This window comes from Bufo bufo, chromosome 11 (assembly GCF_905171765.1).
Source record: "Bufo bufo chromosome 11, aBufBuf1.1, whole genome shotgun sequence".
Lineage (NCBI taxonomy): Eukaryota > Metazoa > Chordata > Amphibia > Anura > Bufonidae > Bufo > Bufo bufo.
In genome coordinates this window covers 42,684,028-42,711,820 of record NC_053399.1, presented here as the reverse complement: position 1 = coordinate 42,711,820, position 27,793 = coordinate 42,684,028, and the positions used below count along the sequence as shown (strand labels likewise).

General features: G+C 43.3%; 1 protein-coding gene across 1 annotated transcript in view; it reads right to left on the bottom strand.

Moving 5' to 3' along the window:
• Positions 1-27,793, bottom strand: part of ITPKA (inositol-trisphosphate 3-kinase A) — a 94,555-nt gene that overhangs the window by 20,803 nt on the left and 45,959 nt on the right. The window contains exon 2 of the mRNA XM_040412508.1: positions 1,500-1,590. Within this exon, the coding sequence (XP_040268442.1) occupies positions 1,500-1,590 (91 nt within the window). The remainder of the gene's footprint in view (positions 1-1,499; positions 1,591-27,793) is intronic.

The following is a 27,793-nucleotide window of genomic DNA, read 5'->3' as shown; positions in this document are numbered from 1 at the left end:
GTTTCCTAAGCATGACTTGTACCAGAGTAAATCATTAACTGCCAGCCAAGGTTAGAGCCACGAAATTGCCAGGTGCTCCCCAATGCCTTTAATCTGTAAGGAACACAAGAGCTCGGCGCAGCAAGGGTCAACACAATGGCAGGGATAACACGGGCGGATGTGCCCGACGGGTGTCACCGAAGGCTGTGTACAATCTGCCAGGCAGCGTCTGAGTTAACATGGATTGTTGCTAATCTTATCACTGAAATAACATATTAAACATTTTCACATGAGAAATGTAACAGTGCGGTGTAGGTGACGTCACGGCAGACGGAATACTCCAGCTGGTATTGCGCAGCATCTCTTATCGTCTTTAGTCTGCCCGTATTGTACACTGATGTGTTCATGGAAGGGAATCCCCTGACTAGAAGCACACAACCTTTCAGGTATTGTATGATATGGCTTTGTTAACCCCTTAATGCATAATCACGTACAAGTATGTGATTATTCTTAAAGGGGTTGTATGGAGCCGGCTCACGAGTATAATACAGCCAGCACCCGGCCGCAATGACCGGGATCGGCGATGAAAAGCTACTCCAGTTTTCCTACTTTTTTGTGACTTTTTGAAAAAGGTTAATGATAAATCTAGAGTGAAACTCATTAGCATAGCTAACTGCACCCACTTTTCAAAAATGGAGTGAGTGGCATAAAGTGCAAAAAGTCAAAAAGTGATTGCGCAATTGAGCGCAAAAAGTCACAAAAGCCCTATTTTGTGACTTTTTGAAGTGATAAATCAGGGCCTGTGATTCTTGGAAATGGGAAAAAGATGGATTTTTTTTTAACATTACTTAGGCCTAGTTCAAGTCACCATTTATTTTTACGTTCTTCTGATCCGTCTGAAGAACAGAAAAAATAAAATAAAAAATGGATTCTGTTTTTAAGGCATCCGTTATGCATGTTTGGCATCAGTTTTAACCATTTCCATCTGACATCTGTTATTTTAGAGACGGGAAAAAAGTCCTGAATGCAAATGGATGCTAAATGTTCATAACTAAACACAATGAATGCTTAAAGGGAACCTGTCACCGGGATTTTGTGTATAGAGCTGAGGACATGGGTTGCTAGATGGTCGCTAGCACATCCACAATACCCAGTCCCCATAGCTCTGTGTGCTTTTATTGTGTAAAAAAACTATTTGATACATATGCAAATTAACCTGAGATGAGTCCTGTACGTGAGATGAGTTAGGGCCAGGACACATCTCAGGTTAATTTGCATATTTATCAAATAGTTTTTTTTACACAATAAAAGCACACAGAGCTATGGGGACTGGGTATTGCGGATGTGCTAGCGGCCATCTAGCAACCCATGTCCTCAGCTCTATACACAAAATCCTGGTGACAAGTTCCCTTTAAAATACAGGATCCATTTCTTTTTCTGTTCTGACGGATGAGAAGAACGGAAAAATAAATGGTGACGTGAACTCGGCCTTAGTTGAATTCTAGCTCCACCACACTCACCTGTGTGGCCAGCAAGCTGCACCCAACGTCTCTTGAAAGGGCTAATAACAGGAATGTTCACAATCGTTCTGATTTTCTGCCAAGATTTGTTCTGCAAATAAAAGGGAGACAATCCGTGTTAGGTAATAGGACAGAAAGAAAAATAATGTGATACAATCGTAAGAGGGAAGTGCATTCCTGTGACCAACAGTGCACGAGTTTGGGCCAATTATCCAGAATATGAACGCTAGTTTCCGATAATCGGCTTGTATAGTCAACCAGCCGATAAACTAGCAAAGATGCCCGATTATTGGCAGCACATCTTCCTGTGTAATCATGGATGTGCTGCCAATAATGAATAGAACAGAATGAGGGAGTAGTAACATTCAGTATGCATCGGCCGAGGCAAACCATCTCCGATGGAGGCGATATCTTCCATCGGTGCTCGGGCAGTATAATACCACTGTTAGGCTATGTTCACACCACGTTCGGTGTCCAGGCTCCACCTTGAGATACTCTTGGTGCATATGCTGAATGGGTTTATATGTGGACCCAAGTATTGCCAGATGTCCTATTAGGAAAGTGCAGCTAGATGAGCTCTTCCATCACCTTTACCACTGCATAAAAATGAATAATCTCCAGAAATCTAGTCAGCATAACTTGTAATATTATTACTAGAGATGAGTGAATTGACTTTGGATGAAACATCGGAAGTCGATTCGCTCATCCCTAATTATTACACTCAGGGAAGGTATCCAGGTCCACCAATTTTGGAACCACCTAATGAGAATGAGGACATCCCAACTCTCCCCAATGACCGATGTTGCTGAGATGAGGATCAGGTAGCTGAATTTCAACATGCCCATTGTTTTGGTTCTCAGGGGAGATAAGCCACCGCCACCGCTATGGCCCCTCTCCCGTGCACAGCACATGTGTATGGTGTGGCGGGAGGCAAAGTTTTTGGCTGTACGAGCATTCAATGGTCAGGTCTTTTATGTATATGCTGCCGCCAGATAATAAACACATGCATCGTTGCTCATGGGCACTATCCTTTTACACCCAACGATGCAAAGTGAATGTGGGAGGAATGATCGCTACTACATTCTTTCCCCTCTCATTCATTTCTACTAATTATCGGCAGCACATCCTTGATTACACAGGAAGCTTTGCTGCCGATAATCGGACATCTTTTTTCCCGATAAATGAGCATTTGCTTGTTTTTCGTCTGGCGGTACGATAATACGGGCCAAATGTTGAGAATGAACATAATTCCTATCAATGTTTGTTGCTGATATTGGCACAAAAATAGTTCAGTGTCACAGATTCTTAGCTGCTTAGTTGGATTTCGACATGCCCAATATGTTCTTGGCAAGATAGGCCACCGCCAGAGGTGCTTGGCAGCAGCTTTCTCACCTCTCCCCATTCAGAACATAGGCGTGTTTTTGCCCAACAGCTGAAATCTACGGCCAGCTTTAGTGTCAACACAAGGAAGATGAGGCAAGCATGGGATAGCAAAATGTACATGGGTCAATCAAATCTGTTCTAGCTGAAGGCTGCCGCACATCTGGACGGGGGTCTCTTTCTTTAATTCTGCTGTAGGATAGACATCTCCATGACTGATTAGAGCCAGTTAATCTGGATTACCGGAATAAACAAACAATGTCGAGCACCATTGCACAAACATGAAATAATCATTACGCATTACAACGTGCACATAATCTGCACTCCCAGCCATGAATCACACTTCTCTGCATCTTCTACTTCTATCATCGGAGGAACTCTGCTAGTACCGATACTCACACGCAACTCCTCTTCCCATCACTTGAGTGGTGACATACTAAGCATCACACATGTGAATGTACTTCTGCTTTATGGATGTGTAGTGCCTGTCGCACTTGTCTTCTTGTAAGGGCAAACTCATTTTAAAGATTTTACAGATCGCCTTCCTCTTATTAAAATGTTTTGATGACTCATAGTAAAGTCCAGCAGTCATGGCTAGGAGCGTGGAATATAGCAAAAAAAAAAAGAACGGCACTCACTTACATTGCAGTTATCTTGGATGTTCTGATGCAAAGAATGGAATAAATTGAGTAGAACGGCAATATGAGTGAGTGCCGGTCTTCTGTGAGTGCCCTACACTTGTGCACCACCTGAACTACAACAGAGGGCAGACTGGGTGTACCATCAGATATGGGCATGGAATAATCACACTGTGAGGTTACATAGGTATAGTACTGGAAGGACACCCTATCGCAGGCACAGATATGGTAGGGGTTCTGCATCCGTTGGGTCATTTATGAACTCTTTAGGGCAGTTCATGAACTTGCTGCAATCTGATGTATGAACAGCCATGTAATATATTATGTGTACGGTTATAGAAGCTTTTCCACTGCTTTATATGAACTCCCGTAATGCTGGCCGTACACATTAGATAGCTGAACAATCAGCAAAGTGTACGTATAGCGGCAGAAGAGGTAGGCAAAGCGGGTTCTCAATACTCAGAGAAAGTGATACACAGGGTTGCCAACCAAAATTTTTTCTTTTTTCTGGACAACTTACCCAAAATCACCTACAAAGAATATTTTTTACAGACAAATTGGGAAACCATAATAAATGATAAAGAGTAGAAGTAATACATGTCTACAGCTCAATAAACTGATAAGAACCCATTACCAGCATTTACCGCGAGTTGTAAAAGGATTAGAATTATCACCAAAATCTAGTCATGTACCACCAGCCTCAAAAAAGTCAGGGACACATCTATTTTGTTCACTAAGGCTACTTTCACAGTAGCGTTCGGGGCTCCGCTTGTGAGTTCCGTTTGAAGGCTCTCACAAGCGGCCCCGAATGCATCAGTCTGGCACCGTTTGTCCTCCGCTCCGCTCAGCAGGCGGACCCCTGAACGCAGCTTGCAGCGTTCGGGTGTCCGCCTGGCCGCGCGGAGGCAAGCGGATCCGTCCAGACTTACAATGTAAGGCTACTTTCACACTAGCGTTTGGGTGTCCGCTCGTGCGCTCCGTTTGAAGGGGCTCACAAGCGGCCCCGAACGCATCCGTCCCCATTGACTTAGGCTACTTTCACACTAGCGTTCGGAGCGGATCCATCTGATGTTTCATCAGACGGATCCGCTCCGATAATGCAGACGTTCGCATCCGTTCAGAACGGATCCGTCTGCATTAAAACTTAGAAAATTTTCTAAGTATGAAAGTAGCCTGAGCGGATCCGTTCAGACTTTACAATGTAAGTCAATGGGGACGGATCCGCTTGAAGATGACACCATATGGCTCAATCTTCAAGCGGATCCGTTCCCCATTGACTTTCAATGTAAAGTCTGAACGGATCCGCTCAGGCTACTTTCATACTTAGAAAATTTTCTAAGTTTTAATGCAGACGGATCCGTTCTGAACGGATGCAAACGTCTGCATTATCGGAGCGGATCCGTCTGATGAAACATCAGACGGATCCGCTCCGAACGCTAGTGTGAAAGTAGCCTAAGTCAATGGGGACGGATCCGTTTGAAGATGACACAATATTGCTCAATTTTCAAACGGATCCGTCCCCCATTGACTTTCAATGTAAAGTCAAAACGGATCCGTTTGCATTATCATGGTAATGCAAACGGATCCGTTCTGAACGGATCTAAGCGTTTGCATTATAGGTGCGGATCCGTCTGTGCAGATACCAGATGGATCCGCACCTAACGCAGGTGTGAAAATAGCCTAACACAGGAGAAAAAAAAGTCACTTATTTTTAAGGACTGTCCAGAAATTCCTAGACTAGGGATCGGCAACCTCCAGCTGTTCCGAGACGGCAACTCCCAGAATCCTCCTTTCACTTCTATGGAAGTTACAAGAACAGCCGAGTAAGTGTACATGCTGGGAGTTGTAGTGCCAAAGGTTTCTGATCCCTGTCCTAGACAGTTGGCAACCCTGGTGACACAATGGATAAAGACCACACAGGGTTTGCCTTTATTATAAAGGGGTCGTCTCACTTCAGCAAGTGGCATTTATCATGTAGATAAAGTTAATACAAGGCTCTTACTAATGTATTGTTATTATCCATATTGCCTCCTTTGCTGGCTGGATTCATTTTTCCATCACATTATACACTGCTCGTTTTATCCATGGTTACAGACCACCCTGCAATCCATCAGCGGTGGTCGTGCTTACACACTACAGGAAAAAGCGTTAGCCTCTCTTGTGGACGGGACTATGAGAGCGCACATAGGCCAGTGCTTTTTCCTATATTGTGCAAACACAACCACAACTGCTGGATTGCAGGGTGGTCGTAACCATGGAAACAAGCAGTGTATAATGTGATGGAAAAATAAATCAAGCCAGCAAAGGAAGCAATATGGACAATCACAATACATTAGTAAGTGCCTTGTATTAACTTTTTCTACATGATAAATGCCACTTACTGAAATGAGACAACCCCTTTAACATCCAGAACAGAAATCAGCATTTTATATTTCAGAAGAGTACAGAAAGAAAAAACCTGCTCGGCCGAGCACCAACTACACAAGTACAGTCCCTTACTCTACCAGGTACCTTCCTACTAGGCACTGGAGACACAGTAAGGACTCTTTCACACGTCAATGTTTTCCATCAGTGATTGTGAGACAAAACCAGGCATAAAACTCCAAAGAGATATGGTATAATGGAAAGATCTGCACCTGTTCAGCATTTTTCACCTGTACCTGGTTTTAGCTAGCAATCACTGATGAAAACACTGACCAAACACTGATGTGTGAAAGAGGTCTAACACAGGTTTTACTCACAGGCAATAGTCCATGTCCTAGACTTAGGAGTCTGAACCATAAGTGAGCCACACGGTCAGGTTTCCTGATGCCGTTTTGGAAGCCAAAATCAGGAGTGGATCAGAAAAGGAGAGAAAGTATAAAAGGCAGATGCAACTTGGACCTCGTTCACATCTTCCTTTGTAGATCCGGCAGCCTGTTCCGGAACAGAGCAGCCTGCTGGATCCTCTACTTCACCACTGGATTCTCGTTGACTGCAATGGAGTCCAGTAGTGATCTGGCCGGTTTCCGGCAAAATTGCCAGGTTTTGGCCGGAAGCAAACCGTTTCATTCAGCAGTTTATGTCCAGCCGAAACCCAACATTTAAGTCGGAAATCAGCCAGATCACCACCCAACCCCAATGCAGTCAATGAGGATCCAGTGGTGAAGTAGAGGATCCGGCAGGCCGCTCTGTGCCGCAGCAGCCTACAAAGGGAGAGGTGAACAAGGTCTAAGTTGTATCTGCCCTTTAAAATTTCTCTCCAGAGGGGCGGAGCTTGCCGATGGCCAAGTGAGCAGTGCACACTCAGAGCTCCTGACCATCTCCGGCAGTTTTTCAGAACCCAGGTCACAAACGTCTTACCTTCCACCATGAAAAACAGAGGGAAAAGAACCTCGTCCACACCAGCACCGGTGGACAGAAAATCAGGCGCCATGCAGCTCCCAGCCGGCGAGTGGCGCCAAGACATCCACGCGACCCAAGATGGCGGACGCACCTCCTGGTGAGAAGATAGCGGCGCCGGCCGCCGCAGCAACATCCCCTGACCCTAGCCGATCACCGCCTGACACACCGATCATACGGTCATATGCAGGAGCGGTTCACAGCCCGACCTCGGCGGCTCCATCCTCACCTGCCATGACGGAGAGCAGGCTCTCCTCACCCAGCTCCTCACCTCAGTCCCACCGCTCATCGGGGCGTCCAGGCGCTGACACACAGGCGACACCGTCCTCACAGGAGGAGGAATGGGACTGGAAGGTCCATCTTAAAGCTCTACCTACAAAACATGAGCTGAATGATCTTTTCACTAAGCTTGAAGCGTCACATAAGCAAGATATTGCTGGCTTACATACAGATATCAAGCAAGTGGGCCATAGAGTGGAGGATGTGGAAGCCGTTCAAGAACAGACCCTCCAGACACTGGAGTCTCACCAACAGATCCTGCAAGATCATACAGGTCAGATCCAGGACATACTAAGTCACCTTGATGACATTGAAAACAGAAACAGGAGAAATAATCTCCGCATAAGGGGGGTCCCAGAATCTGTTCTCCCACAGGACCTGGAACATTGGGCTCAAGATTTACTTGTCAAGCTACTTAACAGAAGCCCAGATAGTCCGGTCGAAATTGACAGGATTCACAGAACTCTGGGTCCGAAACTTTCAGATCCAGCTCGCACGCGTGACATAGTGTGCAGAATTCATTTCTTCAAAGAGAAGGAAGAGATCCTTAAAGCCTCAAGAAATATGTCGCCAAGTCTCCCGGATTACCCCGGAGTACTCATTTTACCAGATCTAGCTAGGCGTACACTCATGCTGAGGAAAGCCCTCAAACCTTTATTGATCCTCCTTAAGGACAATGATATTATATACCGCTGGGGCTATCCCTTCCAGCTCTTCGCCAGAAAAGATGGGAAGTCTGCCACTTTCAAGTCCATCACTGACCTCCAGAAGATACTGGACATTTTCAACTTAGCATCTGTCAGCCTTCCTGATTGGCCCAGACAAAGGGAATTGATTCCTGTGCCGCGCAGAGACCCCTGGCAGACGGCGCTCCCAAAACAACAGAGACCGCCTAGAAGCTCTCGTTCACCTAAAGACTGAACTGTCTAGTTATTGAGAGGTTCCAGTCTCGAGTTGAAATTTATTTTTCTTTTTAAGGAAGCCTAGTTGCACAGGCTCTTTAGAATGCTTCTAATATGATACCAAATGTTCTCACAGTTTAATTGTGACCTGTTATAACCACTTACTCCATTTCTTACCCGGAGACAAGTCAGGCAGCCGTAATGCCCTTGTCTTCTCTTACCCCCACTAGGTTCTACAACACCTACCGAGTGTTGTATATGACGAATAGTCATTACTTAGTGTCCGTTGAACCGATTGTTTGGTTCCTATTACCTTTCAGATTATCATCATCTGTTCACTGAAACCTCAGGGTTTCCTAATTGTATTATCTGTTTGTCCTACGTCTTCCCCCTGCTTCTCCCCTGTGTGTAGTCTTTCCTTGCATCCTTAACCCTTACTCCTTTTATTCATCATGGCAGGATTGTTATCGTTTAGCTCCTTTAATGCCAGGGGCCTTAAAGAGGACCTTTCACTTGTAAAAACAATGTGAACTGAGTATGCTGACATATAGAGCGGCGCCCGGGGGATCTCACTGCACTTACTATTATCCCCGGGCGCCGCTCCGTTCTTCCGTTATGCCCTCCGGTATCTTCTCTCAGTAAGTTATAGTAGGCGGTGTCTTCCCTTGTCCTGTGGGCGTCTCCTTCTCCTAGGCTGCAGCGCTGGCCAATCGCAGCGCACAGCTCACAGCCTGGGAGGTTTTTTTCTCCCAGGCTGTGAGCTATGCGCTGCGATTGGCCAGCGCTGCAGCCTAGGAGAAGGAGACGCCCACAGGACAAGGGAAGACACCGCCTACTATAACTTACAGAGCAAATGTACTGGAGGGCATAACGGGAGAACGGAGCGGCGCCCGGGGATAATAGTAAGTGCAGTGAGATCCCCGGGCGCCGCTCTATATGTCATATTGTTTTTACAAGTGAAAGGTCCTCTTTAACAAACCTGAGAAACGCAGTCAAATCTTATACCGATTCCATAAAAAGAGGATCATGATAGCAATGATCCAGGAGACCCATTTCAAGACTTCATCCATCCCAAATTGCAGGAACAGGTACTACCAAACCTGGTTCCATAGTTCACACCCAGATAAAAAAGCAGGTGGAGTCTCCATAGCTTTCCACAAAGCCTTCCAGCCCAAGGTCTTGGCCTCTGACATTGACACTAAGGGACGCTATATATTTCTTAAACTTGCACTTAATGATCACGTATTTACTGTTGCTAATATGTACTTTCCTAACCAGGGCCAGGCTTCCTTTGGGACCAAGATGTTAAGAAGATTAGCTGGCTTCGCCGAGGGCTCCCGTATTATTTTGGGAGGTGACCTTAACATGACCATGAACCCCGAGCTTGATTCTTCGGTGGGTAAGTCCACGATCTCTCCCACTTCGTTGCGTAAGTTCAGAGCAGCTCTCACATCCCTCAGATTGGTTGATCTTTGGAGGATCTTGCATCCGGGTGTCAGAGATTACAGCTACTACTCTGCAGCACACAACACATACAGCAGACTAGACCATCTCTTCGTATCGATTCTATGATATGGTCGGATCATGCGCCGGTATTTGGACTATTGTCTCCAACTCACACATCTCCTCGCTCATTCACTCGGAGATTAAATGATAATTTATTAAATGATGCGGTTCGCTCGGCAGCTATAAAGACAGCCATTGCTGATTTTGTTGCTGACCATCGATCGGATACCACTGCTTCTCCTCTAAAATGGGAAGCACTCAAATGTGTGGTAAGAGGCATATTTCTGTCCCACGGGTCTCGGCTTAAAAGAGAGAGGACACATAAGTTAACTGCTCTTTTTACAGAACTTGAAGCCAAAGAGTCCATTAATAAAACCTCTGCGTCAGATTCTCTTAAAGCTGAACTTTCCTCCATTCGGCAACAGATATTAAAAATTCTAGATCAGAAATCTCTCTGTATGAGAGATAAAGTTAAGCGAGGTTACTACGAGTTCGGTGACAAATGTGGAAAATGGCTGGCGAAAGCTTTACATCCGCGTATTCCTCTCACACATATCCCCTCATTGAACATAGGCTCGAGGGGTCAGATACATGCCCCACTTGAAATTGCTCGTGAGTTCCGGTCATATTACTCGGACCTATATAATTTAGATCACACACATACATCTATCCCGAGATCGTCATCCCATGACGTACAAAATTATCTATCTCAATTTGGTCCCCCGAATCTCCCGGACGATGCATCTACTGGTATGGAGGAGGATTTTTCTTCATCAGAGCTCCTACATGTCATTAAGGACCTCAAAAATGGGAAGAGCCCCGGCCCTGATGGGTTGTCTGCACGTTTCTATAAATACTTTACAGAGGATCTGGCCCCCATTCTCCTAGATGCATTAAATTCTATATCCGCCACATGCCCCTTCCCATCTCAAACCCTACAGGCCCATATTACAGTCATCCCCAAACCAGACAAGGACCATTCCCTTTGCTCCAATTATAGGCCCATCTCCCTTCTTAATATCGACCTGAAAATATTTGCCAAAATACTGGCCTTAAGATTACACCCCCACATACCAAAATGTACTCAGAGAACAGGTAGGATTTGTCCCAGGACGAGAGGCCCGTGACAACACCATCAAATCCATAAGTCTGATACCTAAAGCTAAACAACTAAAGATCCCCATGTGTCTTCTCTCGGTAGATGCGGAGAAGGCATTCGACAGGGTCAGTTGGCACTTCCTGGAAAGGACTCTGATTCATATTGGGTTGGGTCCCAAGATGATAAATAGAATCATGGCCTTATACTCTGGCCCTACTGCTCGGGTTCGTGTCAATGGTGTCCTGTCGGATTCCTTCCCTATCTCAAATGGAACGCAGCAGGGATGTCCTCTCTCTCCGTTTCTTTATATTCTTGTTATGGAATCCCTAGCGAATGCCTTGCGAGCCAATGACGCAATTAGAGGCCTACACATTGGCAATATAGAACATAAACTATCACTGTTTGCCGACGATCTCTTGATGTACTTAACAGCCCCTAGAATTGGTCTCCCCTCGGTACTGAAGGAATTTCAGATTTTTGGGACGTTATCCAACTTTAAGGTCAATGTCCAGAAGTCTGAACTTTTAAATATCTCTCTCCCTTCTCGAGATATTATTGCACTCAAAGACGCATTCGCTTTTAAATGGGCCTCAAGTAAGCTTAAACATCTGGGAACTTACATCTCTTGTGACACTTCCTACTTGTTCAAGCTCAACTACCTCCCTATACTTCACACCATTGAAAATAATTTACAAGCTTGGTCAGCTTTAAATGTTTCGTGGTTTGGTAGAATAAACACCTTAAAAATGGACGTTCTACCCAGACTTCTTTATTTATTCCAGACAATCCCCTGTCAGATCCCAGCCTCTTACTTTGCACGTCTAAGGAAACTTGCTTCCCGTTTTATATGGGGTAGATCCAAAGCCAGGTTGAGCTACAATCTTATGGTCAGGTCCAAGGAACATGGAGGCACGGGTTTGCCTAACTTCCTATCTTACTACAGAGCGGCGGTCGCCAATTGCGTGATTGACCTTACCCATAATCTTGAGAGAAAGCTTTGGGTTGAATTAGAACACGCTCTAGCCCCTGGTCTTATCCCAAGCGTATTCTGGTTTCCGACAAATACACTGACCCAGATGCCTATTCAAAGGTTATCACCTTTTCTATCTTCTCTAGTACACATTTGGACCAGGTTCGCCTCCACGACCCGATTAGCTACGATCCCTGGCCCTCTCACAAACATATCTGGTCATCCATTGATGCCAGCCACGCTGTTAGCTCTACCAGCCCTCGGCTTACAATCCAGGCCCCAGATCAGGGTCAAAGATATATATTTGGTTAGAGGGATTAAAGATCTTAAAGACCTAGGCCATATTATACCTGACTCACCAGGGCGATGGTTTCACTACTTACAATTACGCAGTTTCATTGGATCTCTGGCACCCGGTATGCAACTTCAATCCTCAGTAACTGATTTTGAGAAACTATGCCTAGCTACTTCAGCTCCTGGGCATTCTATATCTCTTATATATGCCATTCTGAACTCGGGAGAGATCGGGGATAACACAGAAGAGTTCCCTTCTCCAACTAAGAAAATTATGCTATCATGGGAATCTGAGTTGGGATACCCTCTCACACCTGATCAATGGAAGAGATCTCTCCTTTTCACCCATAAGTCTTCGATTTCCTGTAAGATTCAGGAACTCAATTATAAGATCTGGTCTAGATGGTATAGGACCCCGGTTAAGCTTAACCAGTTTTATCCTTCGGTGCCAGACACGTGTTGGAGGTGTTCGAAAGATAGGGGCACTATGCTGCACATCTGGTGGGAGTGTACGGGAGTAGCAACACTATGGAAGGACATCTTCAAGCTATACGAATATTTATACAAAATCCATATCCCTATGTCACCCCAGATAGCTCTCCTTTCAGTTTATCCGGGCAGAATTAAGATAGTTAGGAAGGGCATCCTTAGATTTTTTGTCATAGCAATGCGTCAAATAATTCCCAGAGCCTGGCGATCATCAGATAGCCCCCTCAGAGTCACTTGGGTTAGTGCTTTGGACTCTCTGGCACGTCTGGAAGAGCTGGGAGCCGAGGACCAAGGTCTTGGAGCTGCTCACTCTAAACAATGGGAGGCCTGGTACCAGTTCCGTGCATCAGCAGGTTTCTCGGGTTGGTTGTCCTCAGGTTCTACTACTTAAAGTATTCTGTCTAGTCTGACTGCAATTACATCTTGTATGGATTTCTAGTTCAATCCCTTTCCCCCCCCTCCCTCCTTGCCCTCCCCCCCTGATCCTTTGTCTCGTCTCCCCCTTCCTACTCCATTCATCTGGTATTGATGATTGGTGATTTTCTTTTCTATATGCTGATTTGATATGTAATATTGTAATGCCCGCATATTGCATATACTCAAATGTAACTTTCTCATATTGCATATATTCAAATGTATACGGTTTTCAATAAAAACTAATTGAACCATAAAATTTCTCTCCATTTATGATCCACTCCTGATTTTGGCTTCCAAAACTGCATCAGGAAACCTGACCGCGTGGCCATACCCTAATTGTGTAGCCAATTAATCAGCAGTCAAGCCCTAATCACAAAGATGGAATCGGGATGGGGGAATCACCCCAACTCTTCCCCAATCCAACTCCAGTCTCTTTTCTCCTGCTTTTCCTACCAGCCACTTTTGGAAAGTCTGAGCTTTCCATTACAAACCAAACATTCCCTGGAGCCTAAGACCCATACGACAGGTTCCTCGGGGAAATGTAGCTTTCCTCAATGACTTGAACTGTCACATATCCTCCCCCTCTTTTGGAGCCTGTGGGGCTGAACATTGCTAGATGCAAGGCAATGTGTTCTAGACAAAGCACCAGCTCCGCAGCTTTACTAATTTGGACTTTTTAAAGTAAGACACCATGGAGCATCTGTTGTGTTTCTCTCTTTAACTTGGCACATTTATGCAAGAGGAGAGTGGTCTGTAATCAACCTGAAGCAACACCGTAAATACACTGTCTCAGGGATTCAAGGGCCCATTTGATTACCAAGCGCTCACTTTCAACTATGCTGTAATTCTTCTCAGCAGCTATAAGCTTTATACTCAAAGATATCACAGGATGTTCCTCGCCATAAAACTCTTGTATAAGAGCTGCAGCTAACCCAACATCAGAAGCATCAGTTTGGACAATGAACTCCTTTCTGAAACCAGGTGTGTTTAAAAGGACCAGTTTTTAAAGCGCTTTCAGCCTCCGTATTCCACCTGAACATGATAGACTTGGTTCCCTTGGTGAGATCTGTTAGGAGTGCTGGTTAAGTTTGGATTGAACTTGCAGTAATGCCCCATAATTCATAAAAAAAGGTCTTTCACCTGCTTTTTGGGTTTGGGTTGTGACCAGTTTTGGATAGCCTCAATTTTATTAACCTGTGGTTTTATTACACCTCTTCCGATTATGTACCCAAGATATACCGAGCTTCATCACGGCTTAAGGAACACATTTTAGGGTTTGGTGTTAACCCAGCTGCTCTGAGGGAACGTAGTAGTTTGTACAGTAATCTCAGCAAGTGGCTTTCCCAGTCATCACAAAAGACGACAATATCGCCCAGATATGTGGAAGCATACTGAAGTGTAGAAAAGTAGGGCGAGTCAAAAATTATAAGCACTCGGGCTGTAGAATTTCTTGTAATCAATTGTCAGACAAGACAAATGCATCATTATTTTGACCTGACCTCCCTGCTTTTCAATACACTTTGTCCATCGGTCAAGAAGCTTTTTGTATTCCCTCATTAAAAAATGTTGTCAGTTGAGCTGCGAGGTATGAATAAACTGTTGTCTTTGCCTCTTGATCAGATGTGAATCTTCATCCTCGTAAGGCCACATAATTCACTGACAATCGTCTATCCAACATAATCACGTTCACGTGCACGCTCAATGTTGTCATCAGTTGTGATCGAGCGTCCGGTTCCTTCTTCATGGCTGACACTTGCGCAACGTTCCTTGACCTTCTCTATCCATTCATACACACTTCTTCGCGACAAAACTCTTTCTCCGTACTATGCAAAAAGTTTTTGACAAATAGCAGCACCAGACACACCTGCAGAGCACAAGAAACTAATCCCTGTACACAGCTATTCGTAGGTGCAAATCACAAGTGGAGCAGCCACTGTTTCTCGCCGCACAGTCACAAATGAACCGACGTAACTCGTTAAACCTGCACAGACTAAAGAGGTGTCTTCTCAAAGCTGATTAAAATAAATTCTACAGCCAGAGTGCGGATAATATTTGACTCACCCTCGTATGGGAGTCTATTCAATTCACTTATATTACACTCTGACAGTTCACCATTTGGATATTTTTACATTTTGACAGTCTTCAAGTTTACTTTTGGCAAAAACAAATAAATAATTGCAGAACAAGTAATGGTAAGAACTCTGGAACATCTGTGCAATATTAGAGATAACAGTACAATGCTGAAAGCGATCTGGCAGTACATGCCTATTATTAATTACAGAAAACATGTTGCATCATCATGACTTTCAATATATTACTGAATTTGGATATGAATAGCACTTCCTCTAAATGTACTTTCTTTAAAGAGGACCGGAGTGCCGGAGGTTGCTGACCCCCAACCTATCCTCAGGATAGGTCATCAGTCCGACAACCAGAACACCCATTGATCAGCTGTTTGAGAAGATAGTGGCGCTCCTGTGTCAACGTGGCCTAGCGCAGCTCAGTGAATGGACATGATACCAAGCACAGCCACTATACAATGTACGGCGCTGTGCTTGGTGAGCTGTGAGAAGGCTGCGGCGCTATGGTGAGTGCCACTGCCTTCTCAAACATCTGATCGGTGGAGGTCCCGGGTGTCAGACCACCCCCAATCAGATACTGATGACCTATCTAGAGGATAGGTCATCAGTTAAAAAATCCTGGAAAATCCTTTTAAACCAAACACTTATTGTCTCAAAAAGCTACTCCAGTTTTCTTAATCAACCCTCCTACTGGAATGAGATTGTGACTTTTAAAAAAAAGGGCTCAGTAATAAATCTGGAGTGAAACTCATTAACATAGCTAACCACGTCCATTCACTATCATTATAAAAAATATCACTTAACACATGCCACAATGGAGTTGTACCCTTTTTGTCGCTGTGTGGCCCTAGCCTAAAAATGCTAAAAAGTTGCAACATTTTTGCACAAGTGAGCCCAAAAGCCTCATTTAGCGACTTTTTGAGGACAGAATTCTGGAGTAAAGGATTAATAAATCAGGGCCAAAGTGTGCATCTTGGGAAAAAAAGGAAATGGCTTAGGAAGACTAAAGTTTGCCATCTATGAGGTCTTAGGGCTTAGGTGGGGGCTTCGTGTGAAAGTGGTAGTCATAAAAGGTGCCATTTTGTACCAAAATTCTGGTCTCGAAGCAAGCCAACCAATAGTTGGTATAGAGTCAGAAAAAAAGTGTCCCTCTCTTCACTTGAATATTCCAGCCTGAGCCTAGGGTTGGGCGATATCAAAAATATTCCCAAGATAACGATATTAAGAAATGTATCGCGATAACTATGTATATCGCAATAAATGCCTATTTAGAATTGAATGCATGCATTTTATGGAACGTCCGGCCCATAACAGAATAGTCCTATCCAATTTTTGAGGGGACAAGGTGACAAAAAAAATGGCAAACTGCGTGTTTTTAAAAAAAAAATCTGTTATGGCGTTCCCTAATAGAAGATATTTTTCAATACTTTAATAGTTTGTACTTTTTTGGACGTGGTAATACATATGCTGCTTTTTTCATTGTTTACATATTTTTAAATGTAAAATTGGGAAAGGGGAAAATTTTAAATTGTAACATTATAATTTTTTTTACTCTTTAATAACTATTAGCCCCCTCATGGGGCTAGAATAAGAGCAGCCAAGGCTTCAGGAGAAAAAAAAAAAAAAACATCTTTAAAAGTTGTGGGCATGTTCTGTAAATTAAATGATGCAAATCCTCAAACAATCCATGTTAATTCCAGGTTGTGAGACACTAAAACACAAAAAAAGTCAAGGGGGGGTGAATACTTTTGCAAGGCACTGTAAATGAGGCTTTCTCCTTCACCGATGAGCAGGCGATTGTCGGGAAGGAATGCTTTCCTTCCCAACGGTCTAATGCAGTCCTAAGGTTACCCCATCTACAGGATCACTGTACTAAATTTGTGGTCAAAGGCAAGAAGTGGCACCGATAATAAGACTGTAGCTGTACAAAAAATGATTTTATCTAATCTATTGAGATAAGGCACAAATAGAAACCATTATCCCCAACACGGCCATATCCACTCTGTGCATTAGACAAGCTATTAGATGGTACTTCCTATACAGTAATACATTAGCCTGGTGCTTTAATTGCTTCCACCTCTTCTAAAACTAACATTACCTTCGAGCACTAAAGAGAAATCTGCAAATAACTGCGCCCATCCTCTACCGAAAGGGGTTGTCTCACTTCAGCAAATGGCATTTATCATGTAGACATAGTTAATACAAGGCACTTACTAATGTATTGTGATTGCCCATATTGCTTCCTTTGCTGGCTGGATTCACTTTTCCATCTCATTACACATTGCTGGTATCCTGGGGTTATGACCACTGCTGTAGTGCAGATACGAGGTGGCTGGGACGTGTTCCGCTGTGCATGCGTGCCTACGTGAGCTCAAACGGTCCCGGCCACCAGAGAGGCCGGCGCTTTTTCCTCTAGTGTGAAAGCACAACTACCACTGATGGATTGCAGGGTGGTCGTAACCCCTGGAAACAAGCAGTGTATAATGTGATGGAGAAATGAATCCAGCTAGCAAAGGAAGCAATATGGACAATCACAATACATTAGTAAGTGCCTTGTATTAACTTCCTCTACATGATAAATGCCACTTGCTGAAGTGAGACGACCCCTTTAAAGGGGTATAAATGAAGCTTAAATTCCATACCATAAAATTTTCTGCAGTTTTCAAATACACTTCTGTCTGTACCTCATGGTTTTCTGGATCTTGTGGTCATCTAATGGGAAAGTTTATTAAGCCCCCAAATGCGCGTCCATCACATGACTGGGAGAGGCATTCATCCTTTGGAAGACAGTGAAGGGTTCCATTTACTCCAAGCAGAGATATTTATGTTATGCACTTATATAGCGCTACTATATTCCGCAGCGCTTTACACACATCAGCATCATGAGTCCCCAATGGGGCTCACAATCTAAGGTCCCTATCAGGATGTCTTTGGAGTGTGGGGGAAACCGGAGGAGATCCACGCAAACACGGGGAGAACATACAAACTCCATGCAGATGTTGTCCTTGGTTAGACACAATAGAAAACGGTTCCGTCCTCCATTGACTTTCAATGGTGTCCAAGACGGATCCGTCTTGGCTATGTTAAAGATAATACAAACGGATCCGTTCTGAACGGATGCAGACTGTTGTATTATGTGAACGGAGGCGTCCATGACGGATCTGCACAAAACGCGAGTGTGAAAGTAACCTAAGCCACATCAGATGGCAACTGCCATCTTAAAAAGTGAGGAATTGCTATATAAAGAATATTTGACAGTTGGATAACTCGTCATTACACAATGAATAATAAGCTTTGTTTGTTGAAAACAGGATATCCTTAATATCCTGTTCCTTGAAAGAAATTTGGATGCTACAGGTCATCGTTGTCTCAATAAACTGCTCAGATCAGCTGCAGTCACGTCTGTCCGTAAACAGAGGTGAGATGTTCTGCAGGCAGAATATTAAACGTTGGATGCAAATGGTGACCGATAATAGGATACAACTCAAAAACAGCAAAAACTTCAATGACGCAGAAAATAATGTGGATTGATTTTGTACAATAAATGAGTGGGACTTTTTAGAAAAATACAGACAGTATTAAAGCCCCACAGCTTTTTACTCTTAATATCAAAGGTGGAAAAGCTTGGTTTTAAAGGGAAAGTGTCACCATAAAATGCAAATCAATCTACAATCACCATATTATAGAGCAGGAGGAGCTGAGCAGATTGATATACAGTTTTATGGGAAAAGATTCAGTAAAACCTGTTTTGTTATCCATTTATATTCCTACTCATTCTGGGATTTGAAGTCCAGGAGTTGTTCCTATCAGTGATTGACAGCCTTCCCTCTATGACTGTGTATACAGAGATAGCTGTCAATCACTGATAGGACCGCCTCCTGGACTTCAAAGCCCAGAATGAGCAGGAATTTTAATTAATGAAATACGAGTTTTACTAAATTTTATCCCAAAAAACTATGATATATATATATCTATATATATCTATATATCAATCTGCTCAGCTCCTCCTGCTCTATAATATGGTGCTTGTGTAATGACCCGGAGTTGGGCCATTACCACTTTTACACCCAGCTACTGTTTCTGATGCTAAACTTAAATGTCATCTAATGCATTTGTACCATGCCCTTCACCCTGTGCATATTTATTCTTATGTAACTGTGCAGCAGTGGTGGTTAGTGCTCCCTCTAGGTATGAGTTTTTAGTTAGGAGTGAGTTCCAGCCTACCCCCCTTGGGGAGAGGTTGTGTTCCAGCTTATCCCCTGCTGGGGAAGGAAGCAGGCCGAGTCCGGTCTGGACAGGCCCTGCCTGTGAGTTCTAGAGGTTGCATGTCCCCTCCTGGGCTTGCATTTCCTAAAAAGCCAAGCTAATTGAGCTTGATACCAGGAAAGGGTTTCCTAGGATTACTGATCAAGAGACAGACTACACAAGGAACAAGTTGCAGATACAGCATAGAAAGCAGAAAGGAAAAGTTCCTATTTATTCCTGCACGCATAGCAGAGCTACAGAAAGCTACAGCATAGCAGAGCTGAGAGAGCTACTAAAAGGTACAACAGAAAGGAGTTTGTTGCAGAAGTGTTTGCCTGCCAAAGTCAATGCTAAAACCTATTAGAAATCAAGACAAGTTCTGTGGATTGTTTTGGAAAACGTTTTATTCAAGTAAAGCTGCTTTGAACCTTATACAAAGTCTGGACTCAACTTTATTCTTCACCTTCCAAGTTAATCACCCCTTTTGCACTGCAATGGACGACAGCGTCTAGGATCCAGGATATCCAGGTAGGAGCACCGTGACACATGCTTATAACATCTACAGGGACATTGTGGGCTACCCTACACAACTCTGGTATTCCTACATCCGGGTACCGCCAATATCACTAAAAGGGGACTCTACGTCCTCGTACTTCAATGCAACTGGCGTCACGACACCTTGCTCTATCAGAGGGACATATATCATAAAAACCTCTTAAAGGGTAAGGGATACCCCAGACGCTGGCACCCGCCGGCTGCACTTGTAGCATACATCGCATTTTCATGCTGACAGGTTCCCTTTAAATTCACTAGTTAAAAGTGTCCCCTGCTTTAAACAAATCCTTTTGGTTACAAGGGTCCCCCTACAAAAAGTTGATGTTCTACTACTTGGACTTAGCTCAGCTGTATCACAGGGAGAACCCAGAAGAAAGTATTCATTTTCCTGCACTGCAACCACACAAAAAATATGAAGCATTAAAGAGAAGCTTCTGTCAGAAAGGTGGATTAAATTTTTTTTGCAAGGATTTTTGGCCGTTTAATTTCCACAGTACTATGCCATTAAAAATTAAATGTAAAATACTGTCCTTCTGTAGCAGTCAGCACAAAGATCTTAAACTCCTACATAGATATGTAACCTACTGACAGTTTACTGCTGATGTGAGGGAAAGAAGTTATCTACTAGTGAAATAGTGGATTAGTAGAATTGGGATAACAATACAACAGCTTGATTGTTCTCCTGATAGGCCTGGATAAAGATGCCCACAGAAGAGCACTGCACTTATCAGTGTAATGTGTGATGCTCTGATTTGAGTCACTCATCAACCTTCTCTCTCTGGTCACAGTGATGGGTCTGAATGAGAAGGAAAAGCGAGACTGCCTGCCGTGCTAAAATTCCAAACACAGGAAATAGTTAAAGAGCCAGGACAATAGGCAGAATACAAGGAGTAACGTAAAAAAACAAAAAAAACAAAAACAAAATACATACAATATTCACATACAGGCTGCTGATCTATGATACAAAATTATGGTAGTGTCCCTTTAAACATTTCTCACTGAAATCAATGGGTTCATGCACAGATGTGGTAGTCCTCCACAGCAAGAGACGATTTTTGTAGCTTCTCACCTCACCTCATTTTCCAATTCAGGCAATCCACTAAATTAGCTTTTTTTTTTCAAAAAAGGTCAAAATCAGAACAAAGCACTACTTACCTTGCTGTCCAGACTTTGCATGACATTAATATTCATTACACCAGGATCTACAGATTCAACATCATGATCGGCCTCCATTATTTAAACCTCCGACAACGTACGCAAACCGCATTACTCACTTTGCACCATCTCCTGTCAGTTTTCTTGAGAAGATGATACCATCCTTCAATATATAACTTTTCCCCGGAGTCTTTAGTCTAAACCAGATACTGCCTCCTCAATATCTGTTTCCCTCCCGTTAATCAAGTGTCGTAATTATAGGTCTCCTATACCCGCTTTAAAATAGTAGTGGAAAGAAATGAGTACAGTTCCCCAAAGAGCAGGAAATTGGAACATCAAAATATCTGTGTCAGCCAACATGAAGGAGGATTGGCATTTCTGATCCAGAAATTAAGTTTTAGGACTTTACCATTCATCTGGTGACCTTAAGGGCTCCTGCAAGTTTTTTTGGCCAAAAAAACCCCTCAAAAAACACCTGATGATCACTTTTTTTGTGGCATTTTTGATACTTTATTAGCCTAAGAGCTCATGCACATAAACGTATTTTATGTCCGTATCCGTTCCGTTTTTTTTGTGGCCCATATGCGGAACCATTTATTTCAATGGGGCTGTAAAAAAAATAATGGAAATGACTGTGTGCATTCCGTATCTGTATGTCTGCAACTCCATTCCGCCAAAAAAATTAACATGTCCTATTCCTGTCCCTCTTGCAGACAAGGACAGGCATTGCCACAAAAAACAAAAACAAAAAAAAAAACGGATGTAACACGGACACCACACAGATATCAACAGTTTTTTTTGCAGATCCATGTTTTGCGGACCGCAAAATACATACGGTCGTGTGCATGAGCCCAAATAGTGTGGTTTACCACCATTTTTAATACCCGTTTTTGTTTTTTTGAGCAGAGGGAAAAAATGACATTGGTTCCTAAAACAATGCAACTCAACGGTTTCAAAATAAATAAATATCGCCTATTGGTCCTACATTTATTATCTTCCCCATACTTCCATGCAACATCTGGAGTTGGCACTCTTTTTCTGCCTAAAAAAGTGCTACAAATCACCAGCAAAAATTCACCAAAAACCACAAAAATGGCAGATAAATAATCCTATCTGTGACACGAGCCTAAGAAAAAATATAAATAAATTATTTATCCAAAAAAGTGAGATATTCATAAATTCTGGTTGGCCATGCTTCCCTGAGCGTGGCATACTTTCACTTATGAATATGACCCCCCCCCCCCCCACACACACAAACACACACACACGAAAGACATGGAGATCAGCTGATCTGAATATGACTTTCTGTATCTGGACTTTCCCACTGCAAATAAATGCATGGAAAGGGGAGACCCACCAGAGCTAATGGGGTCCATATAGGCCACGTGGAAAGCAGCTGTCCTTGTGGGACAAGCACCTTAAGGAGCCTATACAAGCATATCTATCTTCTGTTTGGCTGTGGTTCCAGTCTCCACTCATTTAAACTTCTTGGTCTAGAGCTCAACACGCAGGAAATAGCGTGGACTCCCCGCTCAGCTAATCACAGAGCTGACAAACAGCCACAGCAGGGGGTCAGTGTAGTGAGTTTTTTCATGTTAATTCTGTTTTAAATAAAATGATTCCATGTCCAATACCAGAGCTAAGCAAGGTTTTGTTCTCTTGGACCTTCCAGTGCTGCTGTTGTTTCGAGATTTACCCCTTGTCTACTGATTCTCCTGACTTGACTCCTTGGCTTGTTTCTGGATTAACCCCTTTTCTACTATTTTGGCTTCTACTGTTTCTCCTGGCTTTGATTGTGGCTTGTTCTACTCTCCTGCTACTCCCTAGCATATGATTGGTCTTCTACCTATTAGCTCGCACCTGTTTTCTGCTGCCTTACCCCACAGATGTATCCTGGGTCCCTAGCAGTCCAACCGGCCTTGCATTGGGCTTTGGAGAACACCTAGGGGCATCCTTACACCTACTAACCAGAGTAGAGAAGAAAGATAGGTAACAGATTTGGAGTTTGCTGGCAGTGGTCCTGAACACTGACCATGTATTCTTTTCTCATCGCTGTACTAATGACAGACATTCTATCTAAGCATCCATTATTGCCCTTTCATACCACATACTGTCATGCTAGATTCTTGCCTCATGTTTTTTTTTACAGATTTTCTAGTCAATAAAAGACAAACTATAATGTTGAGCACCATTCCTTGTTTTGGCAATCTAAATTTTTGGCCCCCGCATAGGTATGGTATGTTTGTCCATACAGCTATTGGGTGAGGCATACATGAGTAACCTAAATAAAAGCAATCTTTAAGCAAGATCAGGCAGGTGACGGCAAAGAAACACTACTCACTTTTTTCTTGAAAACACTGGGCCAAAAAATAGAGAATGGAAAACATCTGTAATTTTTTTTTAAATTAATTGTTCAGAGCAGTCTCCACAAGCAAAAATTCATGCAATACTCTCCTTGCGACATACTCATGGAGCTAACAAGACTATTTATTAAAAAATATATACATCTACAGTAGCCTTTGCAATGAATCAAGCAGTCTGCAGAACTGTACCAATGTGGCGGGAAAGTAAGGGGAGTGACAAATGACTGTGCTGCAGCTCCACTATATCGGACAATGACAAGAACTTCCTATTAGTGAATTAGGAAGAATGATAGGTCTGCAGCACAAATAGCTTTAAAGAGAAAGGCTCCATAAAAGTATGGGCCATAAGGATAAAGTATTAAATTCCTGTGAAAACCAGAAATGTGAGGTTTCATTTAAAAAAGGGGATGGGAGGTTTACTTCACAAATAATATGCCCCGGGAACTACGGAACTTCTATTGAAGACTGTATTATTGAATCACATGCTAAAAAAGGTGACCACATTGCCTAACAATGATAATGCGACATAATTTAAAATAATTCCAAGTTTAAAATTTTACTCTAGAAATACATTTCAATGTTTTGTAGATTCTTAGTTCTGATTTTCTGAAGGGCTGATACAACTTCCCCAGCAACAGTAAATGTGACAGAACAACAGCAAGTCACACCTGCCATCTCGCTCTGGTTCTGTAGCAATGACATCGTCTTCCTGGCTGCAGCGGACACCATGTAACCATGCAGCCAGATGGCTTTAGCAGTATACGGCACCTGACAAGGCCGGTGACTGGTTGGTAACATGGTGTATACGGGACGTCGTTGCTGCCAGCAGGGAGGACTAAAGCAGGTCACAGTGAGAGCCGGGGAGTAGGACTACTTTTCTTTTTTTAACGCATCTACTTTTTCTGGAAAATTTTCATTAGAACTTAGACTATAACGTTAAAGGGGTTATCTTGGAAAAAGTAATGACTTTTTCTTAGGATAGGTCATCATTATCACATCAGCGGTGGTCCAAGTCCTGGCACCCCCGCCGATCAGCTGTTTCAGGGATCCGCTGCTTTCACCATAGCTCTGGTGAGTGATGCAGGTTCCCCACAAAATGCAATGAAATCTGAAAGCATCATGTTATAGAGCAGGAGGAGCAGAGCAGATTGATGTAGGAAAGATTCAGTAAATCTTGTAATTTATACATTCATATCTCAGCTTTTCCCACTCCTGTGAAGAGCGGTCAGTACAGGAGGAAGGGGTTATCAGCGATTGATGGCAATGTGTGTATAGCCGTGGAAAGTGTAAAGATATAAATGTATAAATTGCAGATTTTATTGAACCTTTTCCCACAAATCTACACATCAATCTGCTCAGCTCCTCCTGCTCTATAACATGCTGCAAGCAGATTGCATTGCATTTTGTGGTACAGGTTCTCTTTAAAAGGGTTGTCCAGGATTAGAAACACATGGCTTTCTTCCAAAAATATCACCATCTGGTACCATTTTTGAATAAAGGATCGGATGGTTAGTGCCAGGGATTCTTCTTTGCTGTTTTATATGGTCAATAGGGCAGAGCTGCAGTACTGCACACAACCTGAGGACAGGTGTTGTGCTGTTTTTGGAAGAAACACAACCTGCACAACCCCTTTACGCCATATTCCATATTCTCATCAATTTGATAAGAATTTCACCATATGAGCTCTCAGGATATATATATATTTTTGGAGTGATGGTCGGTGCTGCTGTCATAATCTAAATCTTGTGGATGGGGGATAAGGGATAACTTGCCCCAAACGGAACATCCCTCTAAGACGTAAATCCTCAACGTAACAAGTCCCAAGGGGGTACACAATGTCATCATGAGATGCTTTTAATGTGCAACTCAGCGGTGTATTATTATAGCTTTGGAGGTGTTCTGAATCTATTTCAGTAGGGCGTGCCTGGCACACATGGAGAAGCCCTGGCTCCAACTATCTGCCCCCTCTACCTGCTTTGAAAGTACTGCAGACCGTGCTTGAGGTTTCTAAATCACATCAGGATGTCACTGCATGACTTTTTGATCTTGTAGCCTCCTCCTTCTATTGCACGTCTCAAGACGGACTACATTTATCATAGATTCCCCTGAGGGTGCCCATACACTCTGCACCCAAGGTGCAAGTGAATGCAGATTCCAGCCAATCGCTGCAGGTGCAGCAGGAATCAGCATCACCTTGGTCGCAGCGTGTTTGGGCTCCCTAAAGGGAATCTGGTTCAGCTAACAAGCTGATGGCTGGTGACAATAACGTACACCAGTAAAAACAGGATGTGGTTAGGCATCTCTCATTGTAAAGAGAGGAATCCCCAGCCTGTGACAAAGGGAACCAGTGCACGCTGCACTGGAAGAGTAAGACTATAATTGTGACGGATTAGAATGGTCTCTGAGGGTTGCGATCACTCATTCACTAGGGAAAGTATAACTACAATGTCATTTCAGGATGGGGACACAATCACTAAGGTGTTCTATAAGGGAGACTCCGGCAACAGCCAGAGGTTCTCAAAGAGAGCTTCTTCAGGCCTCCTAATGAAGAATGACTTGGCTGTCCAGTTAGCTAACCAGCAGCCCAATGTGTTTGGCCAAAGAAGTTCACCTGTGGGTGACACGTGAAGATCTTCATGCTCTAGTTGAGACCTACAGTTCCTACACAGGACATGCTGGTGGACATATATTAATAGCCCCTATAGCTGGCGGTGGATATGCCGATTTTGGCGTATTCAGCGCCAGTCTAACTGTAAGCCAGCTTCCTTGCCGTCTTACATTTAGACCATTTTCTATGCCTAAAACAAACATAGAAAATCCTAAATGAAACAGGCCTCCCCCCCCACACACACACCACGCCCAGTTTTTTAGACCTACCATGAACGGGGAAAAGTCACAGATTGCGGCACAAATAACCTTTGCGCTGCAATCTGCGCCAGAGATCCGCCTGGTACAGTCGTATTTCTGGATAGTAAATGACCCCCTTAGTGTACTTTTAGGCTGGGTTCACACCTGAGCGTTTTACAGCGCGTTCCTACACGCTGTAAAACGCTCAACAGGCAAAAACCAATGATTCCCTATGGGCATGGTTCTCACCTGAGCGTTTTACAGCGCGTACGAACAGCGCGTACGCTTTACAGTGCGTACGCTACTACGAATAGAAGGTCCAAAACCATGCCTGTCCCTACAACACCACCTTATCTCACATACTTCCAGTTCCAAGAACCTCCAAGATCATGCATATACTGTACTTTTACCAGCTAAGAGGGCACACAAAATGTTCTAGGATACCTATGTAAAAAAATTAATAAAAAATTGACACTAAATCCACATCAGAATCTGCATAAATTACAAGCATATATTATCACTGATTTCACCAAAAATCTCACCCACTCTGCTGCTATTGTAAACGCTGCGGATTTTCTACCAGCAGTTCTGCATGTTATCTGTCATGTGTGGACAAACCCTCCAAGAAAGCAGCCGGAGCTGCAGATACGCAGCCAATTATCTATTTAGTGATGTTAAGATACTTTCAGTATATTTAAGGAAAGGACAACGCTCCTCTAAATGTGATCCTACAAAGGATGCAAGACGTAACGATACGACCTTCACAAGCTAAGCACTGTCCTTGGCATTCACGCGGCCACTGTTTCCATTTCGAAGCAGGTCTTGTGAAATTCAAATACACGAGAAATGATCATAAAAATGTGGAGCATGTTCATACTAGCTGTAAGATCTAAAACTCTACTCTTTATACATCATATATACGTACCATATTTTTCACTCCATAAGACACACTTTTTTCACCCAAAAGTGTGTGTGTGGGGGGGGGAATGGCAGTGTATCTTATAAAGCGAATACTAATGAGCCCTTCTATTATGGAAACGCTCATTACTACAATAGGACGGGGTGCGGTAAGTGTCGTGCTGCTGGCACTTGTATTACTCACCGATCCCTGGTCTTCTGCTGATGCAGCACTATGTCCTGACTGCGTACAATGACAGGACGTAATGCACGTCATTTTATGTCTAATCTCAGTATGATGCAAATTGGGGGTCTGATCTGAGGTCTGATGAAGATTGGGGGTCTGATCTGAGGTCTGATGAAGATTGGGGGTCTGATCTGAGGAGTCTGATCTGAGGACTGATGAAAAATATTTTTCTTATTTCCCTCCTCTAAATCCTAGGTGCGTCTTATAAAGCAAAGCATATAGTATATACTAAACTACACAGAGAATATGAACCCGAATAAACAGCTGCCCAGGGCATGTCTAGTATTGTTTACTCAGTACAATTTTATGACCCGATTATTATGATGAAAACAAAGTAATTGTATGCAGCCATGTTTTCATTGGATGTGAACCATTGTTTTGTAAAATGTAAAGGCTGGCCTTCCTATATAGGACCGTTCAGTGCTGAAAAGACTTCTGTTCATACCTCCACACAATTCTCAGGATGTCACATTAATTGTCACGATGAGGACAAGCTATAACTTCAACTGAATGTGTGTAATGTACACACAGCAAATACGCCGCCGGAAT